The sequence below is a fragment of the Equus quagga genome, chromosome 11 (genome assembly GCF_021613505.1).
Source record: "Equus quagga isolate Etosha38 chromosome 11, UCLA_HA_Equagga_1.0, whole genome shotgun sequence".
NCBI classification, from domain to species: Eukaryota; Metazoa; Chordata; class Mammalia; order Perissodactyla; family Equidae; genus Equus; species Equus quagga.
In genome coordinates, this window is record NC_060277.1 from 113,713,130 (window position 1) to 113,737,230 (window position 24,101).

Here is a 24,101-nt window from a genome sequence, read left to right on the forward strand (position 1 = left end):
ACCGCCGCCGCCGCCAGGAACTGACGCCACCGCGCGCGCGTGCGTACGAGCGTGCGACGGGGCCGCGCCTCGCGAGGGGCGGGGAGCTCCTCTCTAGGAGAAAGGGGAAAGGGGCGGTGCCTCTGCGTCTCTCGCGATATGAAATCTCGCGAGGGGCGGGATCCCGCCCACAGTTTATAAAGGTGCGGAGGGTGCGGGATACCCGAGTGTGGGGCGCGGTCGTTGGGGCGCTGTTAAGGGGCTGGTGTGCCGAGGCGGGTTGATTCCGCGCGGGGCGGTAGACCCGGAGCCCCCGAAGACCGGCTGCGGGCCGAGCCAGGGCGCCCCTGCTCCGGGCCGGGCCTCCAGGCGGCCGTGGTCCCCAAATGCGCACACTCCCGCCCGTCTATGCACCTCTTCGACGTTGTCAGCGAGCCGGGCTATTACTCGTGGTTACCGATGCCGGAGGTGCAGAGTCTACTGCCGGAAGATCGGGGAGTTTTGACTGCCTTCTGGTTGGGTGGCCCCTAGTGGAAAAGCCCCTACCCGGGGTCGAGCGTGTCGAGAGACAGTGCTCTAGCCTGGGGACGCAAACAGTGGGGTCCCGACGTCCCTGGGCGCCAGGACGCCCCGGGCCGGGGCTGCGTGACCTGGGACGCGCCTTTGTTCGACTGCGGCTCCCTGGTCCCTCCGTCTGGTAGAGGCGCTGGTCAGCCCGGCCCTGCGGGGACATCGCCCCAGAGACGACGGCTCTGTTGTCTGTAGGACGTTGACGGGTTAGGCCGCTTGCCCTGAACTTGCTCGGGTGTCTAGATACCGACTCCTCAAAGCGCCTCTGGACCGGCTTCTCCCCCTGACGTGTGCTGGTCCTGCGTGGTGTGCGAATGGCGTTTTTAATTTTGGGAAGGTTGTGCTCTGTCCTTTCTCATTGTTGGCTTGGCTCGCATCGCTGGGCATGTCTTTAATCCACCGCCTCTTCCCAGGAGTGCTTGAACACTCCTGTTGTGAAGGTTGATTTGGTTAAAACTGGATAATCCTTTCATCCTCTAAACCAGGCACGTGGAGAGTGGAGTGGGTTGCAATATTTTGACAGCAAACGAGTAAATGAGGGCTTCCTTCTCATAAAGCTCTGGTTCTGATCTCAGAATGTGTCCAAACCCTACAAGATAATTGACCTGATGAACTTGCCTAATAATGATGCTAGTATTACTCAAATATTAAGTATTTATAAAGGTGAATTTCTTTCTTAGACTTTAAAATAAATAAAATACAAATGTAAGTTCTTATGTCCTCTTCTCACTCCATAAAGGATCGTTTGGTACCCTCTCTGAGGTGCACACACCCTGTTTTGCAGGCTGTGCTTTAGGGCTGTGCTGCAAATACAGATTTCAAAGACTTGCAAGAAAAGAACACAAAATATCTCAATAATTTTTATATTGACTATATGTTGAAATGATACCGTTTTAGATATACTAAGCTAAATAAAATGTTATTTAAATTAATTTCACCTGTTTCTTTTTACTTTTCTCAATATGGCTATAGAAACGTTTTAATTATATATTATATTCCGTTTGGAGAGTGCTGTTCTAGGTATTAACAGCATGTAAAATAACCTTGCCAGAAGTGTGGGGAAGGAGTGAATTGAAGATTCCTGACGTTATGAATTCTGCTATCAATGAGGAGGGAAAGAAATTATCACACTCTTTTGAGTGCAAAGAGGATAATTACCTCTTTTGCACTTATTCGGAGATTTTTAATCTCATTCATGATCCACCTAGACTTGTCTTTTACCTTCACAGTTTTGTAACCCTTTATGCCATTTTCCTGGCAATGTCCCTCTTGCTGTGTCTGAATACACATCTTAAAGGCCTCTTCCTTTGGGGCCAGTAAGTGTTTAACTTTTTAGCCAGAGTCCATGAAAATGACAAGAGCTGTGGAGTGTGGTGTGGGAGCAGGTGCAGTCTCTCAGTGAACAACGCAGTCTGGGAAAACAATGGGGAACAAAGCAGATGTGGCCTTTGTCCTCCTTGAGGACAGACCATGTGGGAAGTGAGGTGCAGGAGATGGTGCTGCCCGGGAACATGACGGTGGGTGGGGTCCACCTTGGTGACTGGCAGGCCTGCGTGGGACGGTAAGGAGTGTCAATCCACTCTTGAGGGAGCTCTGAGCTGGAAGCAGTACACCAGATCACGGGAGAGCCGTGTTTCCATTGTGTAGCAGAGAGGGCTCTGGGTAATTGCAAGGAGGCTGAGAGCTCCTCTTGGGAGAGAGGATTTTTCTGTTCAAATGCAGGGCTGGTTTTACACACCCTACATACACAAGGCTCCCCAAAGGTCTTACAGTGTCCATGAGATCTGAAATGTGTTTTGCTTTATGACCAGAAGGCAAGTATCATCTAGTGTCGTATTGAGAACATGCCTTAGTTACTTGTGCTAAAATATTTGTTCTGCATAGCTGGGCATAAGCATCTCCTTCCAGAGCAAGACTCAGCCCTGCTCGGCTGTCAGCACACAATTCCACTGCTTACACGTCCAGAGTAATGTTCAATTCTTGCCAGAAACCTCAATTACAGTTCCAACGAGAGGGCACAGACGCATATCTTGTCTTAACGATTTTACTGCTGGCAAAACCAAGGCCCAGACTGGAAAGTTGAAGTGACCTCCAGCGAGGGGTAGAAATGGCCCTGCTCTGAGTCCCCTAGAAAGTGGATTTATACTGCTCCTCACTCCTAGGTCCTTCAACCCAGGGCTCCCGGTCGCCAAAGTGGACCCGCCCGTTATGTTGGGGTGCAGCACCCTCTGTCAGCTGCACCTCACCTCCCACCCCGTTAGATCTGGAGCCAGGGGTTGTCCACCTGATTAGACTAACCTCAAGGAGGAACATGTCTGTTTTCTTCCCATCGCTGCCCCAGCACACAGTCCATGTGGCTAGATGTCTAGGGAAAGAGGGCAGAAGGAATGCAGAATGGGGTCACGGCTGGTCAGGAGCCCCTGGAGCTGATCCCAGAGCAGAGGAGAAGACGGGCTATGGGCTGCACCTCAGGAGCTGAGCTGCCTCCTTCCGTGTGCCCACATTGGTCTCAGGGTGGAGATAGTCAAGGTGGCTCATCTTGTCCTCGGGCGGCAGGAAGTTTGGCTGTAGTGCTCCTGGGCTGGGCTGGGTCTCCATGGGTCATCGCCGCAGGCATTGCCATCCTGGATCCGAGGGGCTGTGCCCAGAGAGCAACTTCTTGCCAGAAGCCCCACGCATCACTTGGTATTAAATGGCAAACATTGTTTCTTTCTACACACAGCCCACTCTACCCCAGGATGGAGCGCCTTGCTAAGTGCCCCTTGAACTCGCCCAGCTGGGCCCTGGACCCCACACTGCTGGCGCCTGGCATTTGGCAGCAGATGTGCGTGGAGCATCTCTGGGATACAGGTGCTGTTCCAGGTGCTGGACTGGGTGGGGACAGGTCAGACAGCACTGCCCTCACACAGCTTGTGTTCCAGAGAAGGGCAAGCCCACAAAATACATAAACCAATAAGATAATTATAGGTTCTGTAATTACTGCGATGCAAATAAAATGAGGCAAAGTGGAAGAGCATGGTTAGTGGGTTGCTGTTTTACAGGGTGACTGGAAGAAGTTACCCCATGAGTTGTGAGAGGAGGTGACCACAGTAACACCCCAGGGAGCAGTGTTCCAGGAAGAAGGGACAGGGAGTATGAACACCCCCAAATGAGCTGGGGATTGGAATGATCCAGAGACAGAAGGCCAGGGTAGTTGTGGCATCTAGAATGCGGACAAGGGAGGGAATAGGAGTAGAGGTGAGCAGGGTCAGATTATAAAAAGTCTTACAAACTATGAAATGGAGTTTAAATGCATGATGGCTGTCATAGGAGCCACTTTAGAGTGGTCTTTCTTTGAGGGGAGAGGAACAGTTTAGAAAGATGACCTGGCTTATCACTTCTCACCTTTTTGGCTAAGATCAAGTGTGTAAAGATGACATGGCTGCAGCAAGATGTCGAGAGGTTGGAGTCAGGGGGCTGGGGACTGGCTGGGAGCCCCACTGGAGAGGCAGTGGTGGCTGCTAGAGCTGACGTGGTGGAGGTGGTGAGAGCAGGGCTCAGGAGATACTTTGAAATGAGATCAACAGGGCTGATGTGTGGCGCTGTTAGGGTTGGGGAGAACGAAAATTGACTCCTGGGTCTCTGGTGTGAGCATCTGGGTGGCACTATCATGAGATGGGGAAGCCGGGGGACAGCAGCCTTGTGGTGGCTTGGGGGCAAAATCAACAGATCCGATAAGTACATGTGCACACATGTTCATGGCAGCAATAGTCACTATAGCCAAAAGGTGGGAACAGCCCACACATCCACTGACAGAGGCATGGACAAATGCACTGTGGTCTACCCGCACAACAGAATATCACTCAGCCATGACGCTATGTGAAAGAAACCGGACACACAAAGTCACATATGCATGATTCCACTTATGTGAAGTGTCCAGAATAGGCCAATCCGTAGGGACAGAAAGCAGATTAGTGGCTGGCAGGGAATGGGGCAGGGGCTACTTATGGGGCACGGGGGTGATGAAAACGTTTTGGAACTAGACAGAGGTGATGGTTGTGCAGCATCGTGAATGTGCTAAGTGCCACTGAATTGTTCACTTTAAAATGGTTAATCTCATGTTATGTGAATTGCACTTCAATTAGCAAAGATTTTTTAAAAATAGATCTGATTTAGCTGGGCTAGACTGGAGACGCCTAGACGTCCATGGAGCTGCCAGGTGGGCAGTTGCAGTGTGTGAATATGCAAAGCAACGGGGAGTGGCGGGTTTGCCTGCTCCTGTGGAAATAGCTGCTTCCTGCCCTCTCTGCCAAACCGTGCTGGCGTGGGCCAGAGGTGGGTGTGGGGTCCGTGCTGTGGCTCAGAGACGAGAGGCCAGCCGCCGAGGCACACTCAGACCCAGGTTGCTCAGGTCTCCAGCCCGGCTATTTCGAATGCCTTGGAAGAGGTCCTGGCATCGTCCTGGGTGTTAGCTGGAAGGGTGACAACGTGTAACCCACCTGAGGGGCAGCTGCCGTGTGGCAGGCTGAGACTCCGCTCCGAGAGCTCGCATCCGCGTCCCACCTCGTGCCTGCATTCTTGCTCGCTCTGCCCCGAGCGGCCGCAGCCCCATCCTTCTCGTTCTCCAGGAGGAGGAGATTTGGGTTCTGGTTGCTGTTCCTCCATCAACTAGCTCTGTGACTTTAGGAACGACCCTTGTCTGTCAGGATGATAATCCTTAAGGTCCTTCCTGCTCAGACGGGCCATGAAGCCATGACCCTCCCTTCTTTCCTGACCAGTATCTGCACCAGTGGCAACCAGGCACCAAACCAAGGTTTATTCATTCACCCAACCAGTATGCATGGAGCATCTCTGTTGTAGGGGTGGGGACAGCAGAGAACAAGAAAGACAGGAATTCTTGTCATCTGGAGGTGACAGGCTCATAGTGGGAAGGCAGGTGAGAAACCAACAAGTAATTGGAATTCATGACATGTCAGGAAGCAATGAGTTCAATAGGAAAAAATGAAACAGGAAGAGAGGGAGGGAGGACCAGAGTGGGAAGTCTACAATTTTAAATAGAATGGCCTGGAAAGGCCTCTCTGGGAAGGTTGCCCTTGGTTGGAGTCCTGAAGGAAGTAAAGGAAAAAGCATTCTAGGCAGAGGGAGCCACACGTGCAAAGGCCCGGGGGCAGGAGTGCGCCTGGAGCATTCAGAGGCTAGCAAGGAGGCTCCTGTGTGTGAAGCAGCTGAAGAGAAATGAGGTCAGAAAGGATGAGATAAGCGGGGCCTCATGTGTGGGTCATGGTGAGGACTTGGGGACTTGTAGACCAAAGAGAATGACATGACCTGACTCACCCTTTAACAGGATCGCTCTGCTTGCTGTGTTGAGGACTGGCCGTGAAGGGCATGGGAGGAGGCAGCCAGGAGACCACTGCAGAGGTCCAGGTGGAGATGATCAGGGCACAGCAACGCAGCTGTGGAGAAGTGATGAGACGCAGGATATATACATTAACATGGAAGAATCAAGACCGTGTTCTAAATCTGAATAGTAATGATCAAGTGTTGGTTTTAGATGGATCTACTGGAGTTATTTAAATACTTCCCATAACTGATCATGAAAACCAAAGAACAGCTCCGGGATTTATCCTAATCTTCCTAGAGTTTTTCCGAGACTGTTCCCAAAGGAGAGAGGATTCCCTCCACTCCGAGGCTTTCCGCTGTCCTCTCCATCACCGCCTTCCATGGCTTGAGCACCCGCCCGGGCAGTGCCCGGCCGCTGCGGCGGCTCTCGAAAAAGCAAAACCAACTCTTCGCACATGGCATCCCGGCCGTGGGAAAGTGTTGGCACTTCGGTGACGCGCGGAGGCTCCGTGTCAGGCACTGCCTCTGTGGGCAGGGCCCGGACTGACGTGCCTGTCAGACCGGCTCGCCTGCTGCTGCTCAGCCGCGACGGTGGCACAGGCAGTCATCGCCTCTCAAGGAGGAGGAAGCCAAGAGCGCGGAGTCTGTCCCCAGGAGAGCAGGTCAGTGTAAACAGGGGAGGGTGAACAGGCCAGGAATGGGGCCGAGAGCTGTCCTCAGAGGAAGGTGAGGGGCCGGCTGCCTCCTCTTAAGGCTGGGGGTGGTGCCTGGTTTGCGGACGAGAAAGGAGACCACAGCTGTCCCACTCCGCTTGATTAAGTTATGTGAACGTTCTTGCTGCTGGGCCACCTTAGGACAGTGTGGGCCGGGATGGTGAGAGGAGTCTCTTTTTGAACTCTTATCTCTGCATTGGTGCTCCAGGAAGAAAGGGAGGTTTCTGAGTTCAGATATAAAGGGAGTGAGAGCAGCTGCCAGGTGTCAGTGGAAAGGGCACAGCCAAACATTTCAAATGGCGCCGTGGGGGGATCTTAGCCGAGGGGTCCAGGGAGGACCTGTTCCTTTTGTGCTTGGAGACCATCTGCCTCAACCATCATATATATGGATCATCAATTCCCCTAAGCTTTCTCTAACTCATTCCTTCCTGTTCTGGAGTCCTGCATATGCGTGTGCGCGTGTGTGCATGCGCGTGCGTGCGTGTGAGTGTGTGTACACGCACTCTCTCCTTCTCTCCTACTTTACAGGCAAGAGAAGAGCCTGAGCCTTGAGGTGAGAGAAGAAGGTTGGCATGGGGAGGGGTCAGATGGGAGGACCCACATCTTAGATGCTCAGGACTCCTGCTATCTTACTTTCTCTCGAGAATCGCTGTAGAGTTATTAAGAAAACTTTTCTATAGTTTAAAATATCCTTAGGGATCTCTGGGTAAATTCTCTTTACTGTTAGGACTAACCCTTAAAATTGGGGCTGAGTTTCAAAGAAACATCCACATTTTTTAATTGCCGTTAGGGGGCCATTGTACTCTGTTTCCCTGCTCGAAGAATGGACTAGACTGACTCATGCTTAGCTACACCCACTTAGACCCAAACCCCAGTGTGGCTTTGGGGGATCCCAGGAGCCAGAGGGGGCAGTTGGCTGGGGTTTGGAGAGTCCCGGAGGGACCTCTGTCCAAAGCTGCCCTGGTGAGGCAGCTTGTGGCGTCAGCTGGCCCTCACTTTCCGAGTTCACGTTGATGGGAACAGGAGTCTGAGAAAAGTCGAGTGCTATCTGACCTTCTGTGGGAGGTGGCAGTGTTCCAAGGAGGTGGGGGCAGGGGTGGCAGTCAGACTAGAAGACCCTCCCGGAGCAGCTGTCACCCTGCACCAGCCCCGGGAAAGCACCAGAAGTACCTGCAGGCCTCCGGGGCGTGTTTCCCGGCCAGTCCTGGTCTCCAGGGCATCCTCAGAGACCCGAGCATCTGGAACTCCCAGAATTTCTGCTGCAGGCTGGCAATGTGGCCCCCTGGCGACTTTATAATATAATACCAGAGAGGGCACCAGAGTGTAATTTGCTAAAAACAAAGTTAATATTCTGTGAGCCTGAGCTTTTGGGTCTCTGACTCATGGGAGCCAACTTCATCCTGGGCCGTTGACCCCCGTCGAGGAAGGCCTTTGGGTCACAGTTCAGGGCTGGCATATTTCTCCTCTGCTTTTGAACCTCTAGGCTCAGGCCCGGTGTGTATTAAAGCAGAAGTTGTATGAGAAATTTGGGGGGAAACATAAGGGTTTTATAAAGATGCTCTACTCTCCTTTCTTAAGCAGAAGGTTAAGAAATCCTACCCAGGGAGTAAGAAACGGTTTTCTTCCCTGCTGATGCAGGACTGGTCCGACCATGTCTTCCTCCCCGCTTCCCCCGGCTTTTCCAGAACTTTCCCCACTTCAGTCAGCACCTGTCTGTTCCCTGGTCTGTTCCCACCCTGGCTCTTCCTCACAGGACTGGGGGAAAGCAGGAAAGGGGACGCCTCTGCCAGTGTCCCCATTGCAGTGTGAGGGGCGGGGCCTCTGTGCACCCTCGCCTCCTGCCCTCTGACAGTTTGTCACCTAAAGCACATCCCTCGGGAGAGAGAAGGGGGCACCGTGAATAGTCAGGTCAGGACAGGAAGTGTCCCAGGTGATCTGGGGCCGACGGGCACCTTATCCATGGCGAACGTGTCTGGATGAGGCCCATCTCCTGGTTTGATCAAGTGAATTGTCTTATTTTCTGAAATAATGACTTTGTAGTTTTAATCGAACCCATGCTTGCTCATTCTAAAAAGTTTAATCAGTACCAAAAAAGGAAGAAAGCAACAGATTTCCTAAAATTCTACCACAAATAACAGTATTAGCATCAGTGAGCAGCAGCCAGAACCCCCACTCTCTCTGTCTCCCTCTGTCTCTTTGTCTTTCCCTCTCTGTGTGTCTCTGTCTTTCCATCTCTCTCTGTCTCTCTCTGTCTTTCTCTCTGTCCCACGAATTCGAGTGAACACACACACTGAATGATAGACAGGTGGATAAATTGGACAGATAGATGGATAAGTACATAAACTGAGGGACTGCTAGAGAGATAGATACACTAAGATTATTTCATAAAAATTGGATCGTGTTCTACATGATTTAAAAGGAAAATTTTTTTAAGTAAAATTTTAATTTTACTTAAATTTAAAATTATTTTTAAAATACTGATGGAATTGTTGAATGCAGTATAAATGTTTCTCAACTGCAAGAACAAGTACTTCCTTAAAGATCCTCACTGTAGGGGCCAACCCCGTGCCCAAGTGGTTAAGTTCGCACACTCCTCTCCAGCAGCCGGGGCTTTCTCTGGTTCGGATCCTTTGCGCCGACATGGCACCGCTCATCAGGCCACGCTGAGGCAGTGTCCCACATAGCACACCCAGAGGCACTCACAACCAGAATATGCAACTATGTACCTGGGGAGCTTTGGGGAGAGGAAGAAGGAAAAAATAAAAAAAGATTGTCAACAGATATTAGCCGAGGTGCCAATCTTTAAAAAAAAAAAATCCTCACTGTAAGTTAAGAGAGTGTGAAAACAATGACAAGTTAAACACGTTATATGAAATCGACCTGCCTCTTTGGAGACAGCACCCAGCCCCGCCCCAACACAAGGTGCCACATTCCCCCACATCACGTCCCTGCCCAGCTCTTCAGATTTCTATCGCTCACACTGTTTCTACTTTTCAAGACAGAGAATCTTCTTATTTGGTTCTAGAACTCTAATGCCCACAAAAGTTTGTCCTAATCTGAAGTTAAATGGCCCGATGCTCACCATGCAGCCAGGAGTGCTGCCTGGGGCCGAGCTTTCTTCCTCACATCTGCACAGGATCGTCCCCCCCCACCCCGAGTGGAGAACTTTCTCTCGTGGGTGTCTTGGGGAGCCTGGGGGTGCTGCTGTGTCCTCCCCAGGTTCCCCCAGGGTTTCTTTCTCATGAGACAGGCCGCAGCGGGGAGAAGCCTTGGTGCTCGCCCTCCCCCCACCAGTTCTGTCAGCGGGCTGCGTGGGGCCCTGGGCCCTGGGACCTCTGTACCACTCCATCCATCGCTTGGCTCTTCTCCCATTTTTCTAAGTTTGTGGCAGGAAGTTGTTTACCTTTCCGTTTTTCCTTATTTTGAGGCTGCTGAGTTTTTTTAATTTTTGACAGTTTTGGTTCACTTTTCCAGGCACTGGGGAAGAGAGGTTCTGTGAGGCTGCTTCACTCAGCACCTTTACCATTCAGACTGACTTCACATGCTGACTCTGACCCAGAATCTTTGCACCGGATGCAGTGGGCGGCGGCCATCACCTAAGAGGCTGCGAGGGGCAACCCCACGCCTCTGCACACGTGGAGGCCTTTCCAGGGGGCTCGGGGGTCAGCTGAGGGGGACATGGATGCTAGAATGAGCAAGTGCAGGGCCGGAAAGGAGGAGCCCGGCAAGGGACACTCAGCATCCCAAGTCAGACACACTCAGCTGCCCTCGGCACCTCCAGGGCAGAGGACACCCTCGGCAGGGGCGCTGGACAAGCAGGAGCCTGCAGGCCCAGCCTGGGCTAAAAGAAGGGAGAAAGGACAGAGGAGGCTGGGGTCCCCTAGGGCAGGGGCAGCCGGCGCTGGCCTCAGGGAGGCAGGGCAGGCCAGGTCACGAGAGGATGCCTCGCCACCCTCCCTCCTCTGCATCCTGGCAGGCAGTGGGGCCACAGGGGACTCAGGCCCTGGTCACCGGCAGCTCTGCGATCTTTTTAAAAAATCCCTTTATTGAGATATAACTCATATACCGTGTGATTCACCCATTTGAGGTGGACGAGTCAATGGCTTTTAGTATATTCACAGATGTGTGCAACCACCACCACGGTCAATTTTAGAGCATTTCCTTCACTTAAAAAAAAAACCACCCCATACTCTTTAGCTGTCACCGTTCCGGCCCCACCCCTACTCCCAACCCTAAGCAACCACTAATCTACTTTCTGTCTCTATGGACGCTTCATACAGACGAAATCCCACAGTATGTGGTCTTTTGTGACTGGCTTCTTTCACTCAGCATGTTTTCGAGGCTCATCAACATTGTAGCATGGATCATTTCTCTTTTTTTTGAGGAAGATTAGCTCTGAGCTAACATCTGCTGCCAATCCTCCTCTTTTTGCTGAGGAAGACTGGCCCTGAGCTAATATCCGTGCCCATCTTCCTCCACTTTATATGTGGGACGCCTACCACAGCATGGCTCAATAAGTGGTGCCATGTCCGCACCCAGGATCCTAACCGGTGAACCCAGGGCCACCAAAGCTGAACGCACAAACTTAACTGCTTTGCCACCAGGCAGGCCACACTTCTTTCCTCTTTATGGATGGATAATATTCCACTGTATGGAATGGGCCACATTTTGTTTGTCCATCTGTCAGTCGATGGACACTTTGGTTGTTCCCACCTTTTGGTGATTGCAAATCGTGCTGCCATGAATGTGCATGTGCAAGCCTCCCAGATCTTATCTTTCCAGCTCCATGACTGGGTGTGGGGGAGACCTGGTTCCCACATAGACAAATCCTGGGCAAAGATCCCCTGCCTTGGGTTGGGTCCCCGTGGCCAAGCACTGGGTCTGGGCACAGGAGATGCCTTTGCTGCTTGCCACGTTTCCAGACAGGCTGGCAGCTGGGCACACAAAGACCGTCGCCCTCCCCTGGCAGGACCCACCCGGCACAGAAGGGCTGCTTCTGGAGTGGCTCCTCTGTCCTTGGTCCTTGAGTAGTTGGCCAGTGAGAATCCTCTGCCATGGATGCCCAGAGGCTGAGCCATTTCTCCACTGTCACATCATGAGCCTGTGGGGACTCCAGCCCTGTGCTGGCCCGCAGGCCACCAGCCTGGCAGCCATGGAGAAGGTGGGTCCCATTTGGCACTCCCCACTCCCCCTTCCAGGGCTCTCCAGGCTTAACCAGCCCACCCACCCCTAGGTGCTAAGGATGAATGCTTATTCCCCCAGGAAGGCTTAAAAGAGAACTACACAGAAGGGCAATGATCATCCCAAAAGAATCCCTTGGTCTAGCTCACAATTTAGACATAAATCAGATAGTGGGGGCGTGGAGACCCCTTGATCATGCAAAGCAGGGCCAGCTTCACAGATGTGCAACCTGCGCCCGGGGCCCGGCATTTGGTTTAATGCTCTGCTGCCTCTGTCTTGAAGTCCTGAGTATTTTTTACAAAGGGTCCGTATTTTTGTTTTGTACTGGGCTCCGTGGATCACACTGCTGGTCCTGATGCAGGGTGGAAGGTCGTCATCCTGATTCAGCAGGTCCAGTGACACAGACTTCTTCCGGGTGGAGCTCGAGAGCCTTGCATTCAAGTGTGCGGGTTGACAGCTCATCCTTGGATGTGGATGGGCCTCCGGGACTTGGCCAGTTTTCAAATTCCCTTTGCCCTGGTGCATTAGCTTCCCAGGGCTGCTGTAATAAATCACCACGAATTGGGTGGCCTCAAACAATGGAAATTTATTTGCTTACAGTTCTGGAGGCTGAAGTCCAAAATCAGGGCATCAGCAGGGCTGCGCTCCCTCGGAAGGCCCCGGGAGAATCTGTTCCAGGCCTCTCTCTGAACTTCCAATGCTGCCAGGAGTCCTGGAGTTCCTTGGCTTGTACATGCATCACTCCAGTCTCTGCCTCCTTTGTCTCACCACCTTCTCCCTGAGAGTCTATCTCTGGGTCTTTTCTCTTCTTCTTATAAGGACACCAGGCATTTGGGATTTAATGCCCGTCCTAATGCCTCGTCTTACCCTGATTACATCTGCAGTAACCCTATTTCCAAATAAGGTCACCTTCACAGGTAGTGGGGGTTAGAGCTTCGACATATCTTTTGGGGGGACGCAATTCAATCCATAAAACCCTGACTCATGAGCTTCCATCAACTGTTCCCCCGAAGAAACCAGGAGGGAGCTGCCAAAGGGCAGTGAGACGGGACTCCTGCTCTTGGGCTGGGTCCTCTCTGTTCCTCGTCAGGAAGACCCCCCGAGCCCTTTCCCGTCCACACTGCATCCAGCAGCTCCCTCTCCTTGGGTAAGGAGACTAAGGGGAAGGGTGTCAGGGGGTCTGGCCCTGTGGTGAGGGTCCCAGAAGGACCCACAACACATCGGGTAACTATTGCACCTGGCCACTGTCCTTGGTATTCTAGGGTTCAAAGCCCAATTTCCTTCTAGAAACCTGTTTCCAAACCCTAAGGAAGCTTCTGCAGTTACTGAGCAAACATAGGGATCAAAGATCTGTTGAATTACTTCCTGGATCGGAGTTTGTCTTTTTTTTCCCCTTGCATTAGTCTTTGGTGCCCGAACTTTGAGTTTTGCAGCAAGTCACATGGCTTGACATGGTGAACAGGTCATCGTGGCACTGAGTTGGCAGGATCTTCCAGCCCAGCACCATCCCGCCCAGCAGCCTGCTGAGAAGGGAGCCAGCACGACACCTGGCCACGGAGGGGACACGGGATCCCATGCCGCTGTGAGGAGCTCCTGCAGAAGCGAATGTGAGCTTCCCTCGGTGAGTGCTTACTTGCTGTGGACCCGGCCCATCGGGTGGATTGTGGGGGGCTGTCCACGGAGACAGGACCCTCCAACAATCATTTCCCACTTTTCTTAGATTATAAGGGTTGATTTGCTCTGATTTTTGAGCATTTTTAGTGTACAGACCTCTCCAGGAGGCGTGTGTCCATATGAGAAACCTCAGAAGAGGCTGAGTGTCGTGCCAAGTCCAGCATGAAGCTTGTCACGTAAAGTTAGAGTCCACGGTAAAGACATTGTCCATGTCAAGTTACTGTTGGCACAAAGAATCACGCGAAAGTGCCATGGCTTATTTGTAGACACGTGTACATGCAGGACGTGGGTAGCAGTCACGTCTGGGCAGACGGAGGGGGAGGGACTGAAGACAGCAGAAGGACTGAGCTGTCTCTAACGACGCGTTTCCTCGCAAAGGAGTCTGAAGTGCAAAACATGACGGTGGAATCTGCTTGGTGGGAACATGAATATTTGTTCTCATTTGCGGGACTTTTCTGATATGCTTGAAACAGTCCACAGTTTTAAAACATTTTGGAATTCTTTAGCTGGATTAATGGGCTGGGGCCTGGAGGGAAGAGAGAGATGGGGGCACACAGCTGTGGGAGGCGGCTCAGGACAGAGCTGGGGCGCCCAGGGCGTGCTCTGTGGGTGGGACGCTGGGCAGCTGATTTCTGCTCCTCCCGACAGGAGGTCTTGGGTTCTGGACTAGTCGGGGTGCCCCCGGGGAGCTGCTGTGCCGGGCCTGTGACGGCGAGCTGGTCCACACACATGCTTTATCCCAACAGATCTGGAGCTTGTGGCCCAGCTGGGGCATCCGCCCAGGCCCGCTGCGGCTCAGCCCTTCCAGAGACCCTGCCGTTTCTAAACCGGCACAGCCACCAGCCAAGGGGGTGTGGCCTCTACTGCTCTAAAGAGTCCTTTGTTTTAGTGCTGCCTTGTTCTATAACCTGCTGTTACAAAGTGTCATTCCCCTGACACATTTCCCGAGTGTCTCAGTTTGAGTGTATGTGGCTGCCGTAACCAAGCGCCGCAGACTGGATGCCTTCGAACAACAGGAACGTGTTCTCCCCCAGCTCAGGAGGCCAGCAGTCCGAGATCAAGGCGTCAGCAGGGCCACACTCGCTCTCCAGGTCTAGGGGAGGATCCTTCCCGCCTCTTCCAGCTGCGCTGCTTGCGGGCAATCCCTGCCGCGCCTGGGCTTGTAGCCGCTGTGCTCCTGTCTCTGCCTCCGTCTTCACCTGGCCGTCTTCCCTCTGTGTGTCCTGTGTCCCCTCCTCTTCTTATAAGGTCACCAGTCATTGGATTGAGGGCCCATCCAAATCCAGCATGACCTCATTTTAACTAGCTACCTTGGCAAAGACGCTACTTCCAAATGAGGTCACAGTCTGAGATTCTGGGTGGACATGAATTTTGTGGGGACACTACTCAACCCAATACACCTTCCCTGTTGAGAATTATAACCCGAGGGGAGCAATGCCTCTCACACAAGGAAGTCCTCCCGGGAGGCTCAGGGTGGCCTCTGACAGCCGCCTGCCTGAACGTCTCCCAAGTAAGCAACCAAGTCCTTCATGTTAAGAATTTTATTTCAGGAAAATCTATGGGCATTTAAAAAGCATGGTGGGACCTTCCAGGGGTCTGACATGGGCCTCTTTCTCCCTCACTCCTTCTCCTTCGGTCTTGTTGGGGCCGCCGTGCCCTCGGTCTAATCGCCCTCCGTCCCAGCTCCGCCAGCGCGTCCTCGTGTTCCTGCTCTAGAGAAGACAGCAGTCTTGCTTCTAACAAAAGCGACATTTCAGGAACAAGTGTGTAGAGCAGCATTTCCAAAGTGCAGCTCTGTTACCATTATTTCAGATGAATTTTTAAAATTTTAGTAACTATTTACTTTAACTTTTTTTTTTTTTAGGAAAAGATGTAACTGGCATGGCAAGCCCTGCTTACTGGCGTTACTGTTGAGGGTTAGGTTAGCGCAGATGGTGCCGTGGGACGTGCATGTGTTAGGAGCCTCTGCACTTGCCCCTGCAGCCCGGGTCCGGCATCCTGGGCAGGTGCAGGAGCAAAGAGAGGGAATGTCTGTCCACTTTGGCTTCTGACCAGAAGGCAGGGTCCGCCAGCCCCTTGTAGAGGGGCATTACCTCCGTGTGAAAAATGGCAGATGTCGGCCGCACCAAGCAAAAGCAGAGTGCTTTCTGTACAGCACCCTTTCCCTCAGCCCTGCTTCCCACCTGACTGCCCTCCGACCTCTGAGATGGAGACTGAGGCACCGCCTCTGGTTGCTGGGTTGCAGGACTGGTGGTCCAAACCTTCACATTGATTCTAGGCCAGTGTTCTCCACCCTTCTTTCATCATCACCCTTAGGGAGCATTTTCAGACATCTTTTCCCTAATCGTCCTCTCATGAAACATTAGTATCACAGGTGTACTGTATATCTGTGTGTGCACATCTGTGCATTATACATAGAGGAGTAAGAATTTTTGCTCAGGAACCAATTTTCCCCCTCTTGGGGGCCATATCACTGAGTGGAGAATGCATGTCCTAGACCCATTTCGTACATCAGTTCCCCAGCCAGGGGCAGCTTCCCGTGTGCTAAAGGCAAATCCAGTCTCCAGAAACCAAAAGAAACCCAGTTCTTCTCGCTCTGCTCCCGGTAGAGGAATTGATTTGACGTCAGTGATGAGGATGGATACTCCCCTCCCTCTGGTCACGGAACACCAGGGCCAGGGTGGGCGTCATCGCTCTTTCTGAACTGGTCATTTCCTTCCCTACCAGTAAGGTGGGGAAAGGGGGTTTGAATGGAAAGGCCTCCCCGGGCCCCGAAGCCATGTCGCTGATGCCGGCCCTCCATCACTACCTTCTCCATCCAGGCTTCTGAGGCCCCCAGTCATGGCGGAACTGTGCCGCACGGACTCCACGCTGACATCCCTGGACGAGGAGATGCTCTGGGAGATGCTGGAAAGCCACCGCTACAGGATCGTGCGCAGCATCTGCCCCAGTCGCCTCACCCCCTACCTGCGCCAGGCGAAGGTGCTGGGCCAGCTGGACGAGGAGGAGGTGCTGCACAGCCCCAGGTTCACCAACACGGCCATGAGAGCCGGTGAGGACCCGGGCCAGCCCACGGCCGCTCGCCTCGGGTCCGGGCCGCCCCGGCTCCGGCGGGCCCTCTCTACCGAGCCAGCTGAGCGCAGGTTGTGCCGCGAAGCCCCGCGTGAGAGCAGGGAGTGCAGAGCTTTATGGGACAACACCAAGGGGACCAGGGTTCCGGGTGTGGAGACACTGTGTTAGTTTCCTGGGGCTGCCAAACAGATGACCACAAACAGGGGGCTTCAAACAGCAGAAAGGTTCGGAGGTCAAAGCTCTGAAATCACGGTGTCAGCAGGGCCGTGCTCCCACTGAAGGTGCTGGGGGAGAGCATTTCTCCCCTCTGCCGGTGACGGCCGCCCCAGGCCTTCCTCAGCTTGTGGCTGCATCACTCCAATCGGCCTCTGTCATCACACGGCCTGCTTCTTTGCGTCTCTCCTCTTCTGTGTCTTATAAGGACACTTGTCATTGGATTTAGCGCCCGTCTGGACAACCCAGGTTGATCTCATTTTGAGATCTTTACCTTAATTACATCTGTAAAGACCCTTTTTCCAAATAAGGTCCCATTGACAGGTTCCAGGTGGACATATCTTTGAGGGGGCCACCACTCAACCCACTCCAGATGTTTTTGGAGCTGACTGACAATCTGACTAGCTGTGTTTATTCATTCAAAAATGGGGACACTAACAGCTTCCACTTATCAGGTCATTAAGAGATGAATGCATTCCTGGTTGTAAGATACTCATCTCAAAGCCTGGACTGCAGAAAGCAGGCCGCAAGTGGGAGCTTTAACAGGACTCTACTCGCACATGTTGCCTTATGAGCCTCAAATACAGGAGACGTGAACCCAACCTAGTAACGCAGGCTGTGAGCGATGGCATCTGGGTGGGCTTGGAAGCCCGAGCTCTCTGGGCCCCTGGCCCTGGGGCGCTGCTATTCGCTTCTTTCTTCCCACGCACTTTCTACACACCTGTCTGCACACATCCACCAACACACCGGGGAGGCCTTGAGAGCAAAGATCGTCTTCCTTAGTCTTTATCCCCAACTTGGGTCATAGTGGTTGCTCAAGAAATATCAGCCTCAGCCGTCTCAAGACTGACTCATCACATCAATAAAAGGAGCCTCCAAGAGCAGCGAGGGGTTCTGATTCCCAGATGCTCGAAAACTCCCGGTCCCCCCTGCCCTGCCCCCGTCGAGGGAAGCCGCCCAGCCCCCACCCCCAAGCCCCCACCCTCACCCCCGGCGCCTTGTTTGCTAAGAGTTTCTCTCTCCCAAGGGCACTTGCTGGACTTGCTGAGGACTCGAGGGAAGAACGGGGCCCTCGCCTTCCTGGAGAGCCTGAAGTTCCACAACCCTGACATCTACACCAAGGTCACCGGGCTGCAGCCCAACGTGGACTTCAGCGGCTTCAGTGGTGAGAGCTCCGTCTTTGACCGGGGGGCCGGCGGGGCTTCTCCAGAGCCTCTGGTTCCCAGCAACCTTAGCTCCATGCTATTCCAGGTGTTTTCCCTGCTCCCTCCAGGCCCAGGTTCCCGTGCCTGTGCCCCAGCACTCTGGGGGTGAGGAGACCCCCGTCCCCTAACTGTAGTAGGGGATGGGTCAGAGAAGGAGCCCGTGGCCTTGGTTGTAAAGGAAAGGCGTGTCCCTAATCATCCAGCACTGAGGAGGCCCGTCTCGGGCCCAGAACCTGCATTGAGAGGCGCGGGCAAAAGGGAAGCCTGTCGTTTCCCTGGAAAACCTCCTGAGACGGCCTCCACCTCACTGGGTGGCGTGTGCTCGAGGCGGAGCGGGTGGCCTGGTCCCGGAGTCGGCCCTAGTGGGGAGACAGAGGACGGAGCGGCCTCTGCCAGAGAGGAAAATGCATGGAGCCTGCAGCCTTCTGTGCGTTTGCTCAGCTGCCTGAGTAAAGGTTCACGGCGGCTGGGAAGGAGACAAGGCCGTTCTTGTTGACTGAGTAATTGGGGCTTCCCCGGAGGACCTGTTGAAAGAGTTAGGCGTTCAAAGGAGCAAGACATCACTCAAAACTCTGCATGAGAAAACTCTGCCTGTTTGGCAGCACAGGCCGTGTTTACGTTGGGTGGAGTTCTATTAGATTCATATTCCCGGTTACGTTTTTCTTAGGATGACATTAAAATGAGCTGGCATTGAGCCCGTCCCGGCTGCTGAGGCAGGGAGCTGGGTCTGAAAGCTGGGTCCCTGGGGGAAGCTAAGAGTGGATAATCCTCGTCCCCAAATCTCAAATCATGCTATTTATTTAACCAAATCATCGAGTCTGGTTGAGCCTGAAGGCTTTTAAGGAGAACAAAAGATTAGGGTGGGAGGTCCGGCTTGAGAGGCTGGACACAAGATGCAAGGACCCTGGGGGACAAGGAGCGAGGGCCGTGGTGGTGAGGCCTGGGCCCCCGTGCCCCTCTCCCACAGGGCTCATGGAGACGTCCAAGCTGACCGAGTGCCTGGCCGGGGCGATCAGCAGCCTGCAGGAGGAGCTGAGCCAGGAGAAGGGGCAGAAGGAGGCGCTGCTGCAGCAATGCCGGCGACTGCAGGAGCGCCTGGGCCAGGCCGAGGCCCGCGCCGAGAGCCTGCGCCAGCTGGAGGCCGACCACGGCCGCATGCAGCGCGAGGTCAGCGCCCACTTCCACGAGGTGCTGAAGCTGAAGGATGAGATGCTCAGCCTCTCGCTGCACTACAGCAACGCGCTGCAGGAGAAGGAGCTGGCCACCACTCGCTGCCGCAGCCTCCAGGAGGAGGTAGTGGGGACCCCATGGCGGGAGGCCCAGCCCCACCTGCTGCTCTCCACCCCCGCGCCTTTGCCCTCGCTGGTCCGTCTCTCTGGACCTCCCTCCCCTCCTCCTTGTGACACGTCCCTGCCCTGTGAGCCTTAGCTAAGGTGCTCCTGCGGGAGGCTGACCCTTGACCCCCACCCCCCAGAGCCCCTCCCATAGCCTACATGGCAACGAGTCTGCTCAGCCGTCACTGCCCGTGGCCTGGCTGATCTGTCAAGTGCCCACCATGGGGAGTCCCACGCACCCACGTCTGGGGGCACGTCTGGCTCTTCTGGGCTCCATGGTAGTGGACCCACCTAGTTTCACCCCCCCGGGGGACGGTGGACTTCTACCAGCCCGTCTGTGTTTCTCAGCCGGTCCTGGAGTCAGGCGGGAGAACAGGAGTGTTATTAGCGAGGCCCCTCAAACCCCCACAAGGCCTTTTACTCATTTTTCCGTTGGGGATAATTATCTTTTTATTGATTTGTAGGAGTTGTTTAAATATTGAGGATATTCATTCCTTGCCATTTTGCCATTTTTTTTTTTCCTTTATGGCATTGGTTGTTTGTTTTTAGCTTTTCAATTTTTAGCTTTATATAGAAATAATTTCAAATTTATTTAAAAAGCATACAAATAAAAATAGTACAACGGACACCCACATATCCTTACTTTATCATTGGCATTCTCCCTCTCTTCTCTGTGTCACTGTCTCTGTCTCTGCCTGTCCCTCTTTCTCTCTACACATACACACACTTTTTTTTCTGAACCACTTGAGTTACATACATCATGGCCCTTTACCCCTAGACATTTCAATGTATATTTCCTAAAAATAGGATATTCTCTCATATAACCACAGCACAGTTATCAACTTCATTAATTATGTGGATGCAATCTTTTTATCTAGTCTCCCGTCCGTGTTCCAATTTTATCATTTGACCCAAACAACATCTTTTACAGCCTTTCCCCTCCAGTCCAGGATCCAGTCCAGGATCAGGTGCCGCATTTAGTTGTCCTGTCTCCTTAGCCTCCTCTAATCTAGAACATTCCCTCAGCCTTTCTTTGTCTCTTACGGCATGGACATTTTTGAAGAAGACAGCCCCCTCTCTTTTCTATAATAGACGGCTCCTCATTTGGGGTTTGTCTCAGTTCCTCGTGAGTAGACAAAGATAACAGATTTTTGGCGGGATCCTGCACAGGGAATGCAGCCTGGCTCAGGGCACCCCATCAGGAGGCTGAGGTTCAGCTCCCCTCACTGGTGATGTCAATAATGCCCGTTGGGTCCAGGTGCTGCCCTATTTCTCCACTGCATAATCCCTGTTTCTTTTTCCTCCCTGCAGCAAATAAGCAATCTGGGGCAGGGGGTGGGGGAGGCATTTTGAGACCCAAAGCCACCCTGTTTCTCAGTGACATTCCCCCCAGACTTGGCCTCACTGGTGATTCTTGTCCAAACACCTCTTCCCTCTGGCGGCTGCGAAATGATGAGTGAGCCCCATCTCCAGAGTGCCCTGCAGTCGGCCGGTTGGCCCTTGGCATCCTCACTGTGGGAAGGAGCCTGTCTTCTCCCCACGTGCGCATCTGTTATTGGCACAGATGCTTGGGTTCCTGTTTCCAACAGTCTGTAACATGTTACTGTCCTGAGTGAGTTTGGTGCTCAGATTGTCCCAGATTTTGCCAACAGGAGCCCCTTCAGCCTGCTCTGTGTCCCATGACACGCCCCCTTGCTTTTTAAGCACCGACTCCCTTTCCTGCATCGCAAGGTGGTCTGAGATCATCTCATACCCACCCTGCCCCAGCTCCAGGGTCAGCCATTTTTCCGAGGGGCCCTGGTTCCTTTTAGAGACCAAGATCTGGGCGCTATGTGTGCTCATGGCTTCTGGGGTATCTTTGCTCCTTCGCCCTTTCAGGGGACAGAGCTAGAAAACGTGCACGTGCATACACACATGTACACACACGTGCAAGTATGCGTATGCACATATGTATGCAGGTGTGCACACACACATACATACACATGCTTTAGAAATCATGAGTTCACATCCCCACCTCTAATTCCAGTCAATCCCCCAAAGTTTTTTCTTGCCTTCCCCCTTGTATGCTTCTTGTATGCTTCCTCCATGAGAACCTGGCTCCCAACAATGTCAACACACTCTCTTGCTCAGTCCTATGGTCCATCTACAATGGTTTCAGAATTGCTCAGTCCATACCTGAACAGTAAGCAATCCTCCTGAGAAGAGTTCAGGGTTGTGATTCCCCCCACCCACTCAACCCTGCCCAGGGCTGACGGCTTGTAGTTAAATACTGTGCCGTAAGTTATTGTAGCTGCCCCCACCTCTCCATCCCTTCTCCCTCTCTCTCTCCCTTCATTGTGGCTGTGGTATTTGCTTGAAATATTATTAGTTCATTAGTTTCAGTTTACTTTCAGTTTTAGGTCCCCCCCTTCCAGATCTTAATGATTTAATTTTACTTTTTGAATACGTAGACCGTGACAGGCCTAACCTGGGTGCCCCACAGCAGGAACTCAGCAATTGCTTATGGATAGTTTGCTGACTAGATGTTGGGAAGGAAAAAATCCCAGCAGGACGGTTCTTCCTTCTCCACTTGACCTCAGCCCCGGGGTGAGCGCCAGACTCCACCCCGACGTCCAGACTTCCTGGTTTGTCTTATGTGGAAAGTCCCCTCTCCCCAGGGGCACCACACCTGGGACTCAGAGAGGCCAGGTCCATCTGCTCCAGATCCAGGTTTCTCTTGGGCCCCTGTGCAGCAGGATGGAGGCCAGCAGGGCCTGGCCAGGTAGTTTCCAGAGGACCACAGCCCTGCGCATGCAGCCCCCTGGGTAGGAGGTGGCACATGTTTGCACACGGATTACAAGTGTGTCTGAATAGACCGGGTCCTGTGTTCCCAGGCGTCTCTGCCCCATCTGACTGACTCTCCTCTTTCCTTTTACTTACAGATTTTCATGAATCCAAATTCCCTTTATCTGACTCATTTAGCAGAATATGGAAGGGTAGGGCAGCCAGGGAGCGTGCTGGAGGAGACTTACTCCAGCCGTTCATCGCTGGCTGCCTGTGACTACCAGTTTCACGATAGAGATCCAAGAGCTGGTTGCCAGGGCTCCTCGCTCTGTTCCCGGGGACCCCAGCCTCAACTATAAAGTAGAGCTAACACAGCTTTCTCCTCCCACAAGGAGCTGGGCCTGTTCATTAGGCAAACCCTTCAGTCGATTTTGAAATCTCCAGAGAGGTACCCCGTTGAGTATGAGCAGTGTCATCATTAAGGAGAAAGGTTGAGAAACTCACCTGGCTTCTGGTCTAGTCGGGAAACAGTGCTTACATCGTCCCACCTCTGCATCTCCTCCCTGGACAGCTGTACCTGATGAAGCAGGAGCTGCAGCGGGAGAAGGTGGCTTCTTCCTGTGAGCGGGAGTTCCGAGAGCGGTCCCTGCAGATGGCCAGCGTCCTGGAACCTGGAGACGAGGAGCTGAACCGCCTGAAGGAGGAGAATGAGAAACTCCGGTCACTGACTTTCAGCCTGGTAGGTCCTGGTTCCCTCCCTGGGAGCTGGCTGGGAGTTTTTGCCACATCAGCCTGGGGCCTCCAGGCCGTGGATTCCTGACAGCTGGTTCCTTGAGGTGTGGCTAAGGACCAGAGGAGATGGCACCTATCGACTCACTCCTACTGTTTCTCTTTACGTCCCTCCCTCCTGCTCTTCCCCCCGCCCCCAGACTTTGGCAGAATTCACGCCTATTGGACACTCATTAGAATGTCCCACCCAGCTTGTCTGTGCTGCCTCGTTGTTTTGGAGTGGATTGGGCTGATTATAAATGACAGGATTAGCTCTAAAGTTGCCGTCCTGCCCGCACATGCATTGGAGAGCAGGGAGTCACAGGAAGCAGAGGGATTAATGGTCCCCTAGCCCTGGAGTATGCAAGCGCTTTGCTTCTCCTCTTCGATTCCTTCAGTGGAGAAACATCTATTTATGGGGGATAGACCTGTGGCGTAGGGATTAAGTGCGCACACTCCACTTGAGTGGCCCGGGGTTCACAGGTTTGGATCCCAGGCATGGACCTAACACCACTCGTCAAGCCATGCTGTGGTGGTGTCCCACATAAAATAGAGGAAGACTGACACAGATGTTAGCTCAGGGCCAATCTTCCTTAAGCAAAAGGAGGAAGATTGGCAACAGGTTAGGTCAGGGTCGATCTTCTTCACCAAAAAAAAATAGATAGATATATTTATGGAGCTATTCCTTCAGTAGACATTCCCCGGGCACAGAGCAGGCCCCTGCCTTGGCACTGCCTGTCACATGGCCTGGTCTGTGCCATCGTTCAGAAACCGCTTCTGAAAGTGAGCATGAGAAGGGAGTGACCTGGTTGTTCCCTCTCTCGGAAACTCTGCAGGTGGAGTTGTTGGAGAGCAGACTGAAACTGCCTCACAAGAGGAATCGCTGTCCTGTGTCTTCAGCTTCCTCTGCTTTCTGTCTCCTTGACCACATATGAGCAGAACTGAAATACGTTTCCCATTTTGATTGTTGACTCTGCCTTTTCCGTCCCCAGTGTGCAGTCTCAATCTGTCTACACACCCTGCCTTGAGGCTCCCTGCTGCCTGTCCTCCAGGCACCAGTGAAGGGCATGCTTCCCCGGGGAGGCCTCTGCGGAGGTCAGGCAGGGTCCCTGGGCTCACCTCTCTTTGCGCCAGGCGGAGAAGGACATTCTGGAGCAGAACCTGGACGAGGCCCTGGAGAGCAAGCAGGAGCTGGTGGACCGCATCCACTCTCTGAGGGAGCGGGCTGCAGCGGCCGAAAGGCAGCGAAAGCAGGTGAGCCTTCAGGCTGTGTCCGCGGGCAGGGCTGCACTGGGACTGGGGGGGAAGAC

At 53.2% G+C, this 24,101-nt stretch overlaps 1 protein-coding gene and 1 long non-coding RNA gene across 5 annotated transcripts in view; one reads left to right on the plus strand and one right to left on the minus strand.

The window, feature by feature from the left end:
• Positions 1–54: 54 nt before the first annotated feature.
• Positions 55–22,602, minus strand: LOC124246878 (uncharacterized). 2 transcript variants are annotated; one of them, XR_006890616.1, is made up of 3 exons: positions 22,528–22,602; positions 5,863–5,981; positions 55–93 (listed from the first exon to the last, which is right to left on the minus strand). It is a non-coding gene; the product is annotated as an uncharacterized LOC124246878 (long non-coding RNA). The 2 variants fall into 2 exon arrangements; XR_006890617.1 differs by lacking the exon at positions 55–93 and adding an exon at positions 216–1,138.
• The window catches only part of CARD14 (caspase recruitment domain family member 14), a 36,546-nt gene continuing 18,902 nt past the window's right edge, over positions 6,458–24,101 (plus strand). The window contains exons 1-7 of one of the 3 annotated variants that reach the window (XM_046675587.1): positions 6,458–6,530; positions 13,225–13,383; positions 16,259–16,488; positions 17,749–17,886; positions 18,894–19,219; positions 22,595–22,762; positions 23,926–24,045. In XM_046675587.1, coding sequence (XP_046531543.1) covers positions 16,278–16,488; positions 17,749–17,886; positions 18,894–19,219; positions 22,595–22,762; positions 23,926–24,045 — 963 coding nt within the window. In that variant the 5' untranslated portion in view covers positions 6,458–6,530; positions 13,225–13,383; positions 16,259–16,277. Of the gene's footprint in view, positions 6,531–11,730; positions 13,384–16,258; positions 16,489–17,748; positions 17,887–18,893; positions 19,220–22,594; positions 22,763–23,925; positions 24,046–24,101 lie in introns of those variants that run through there. The other 2 variants (XM_046675586.1, XM_046675588.1) reach the window with 2 other exon arrangements.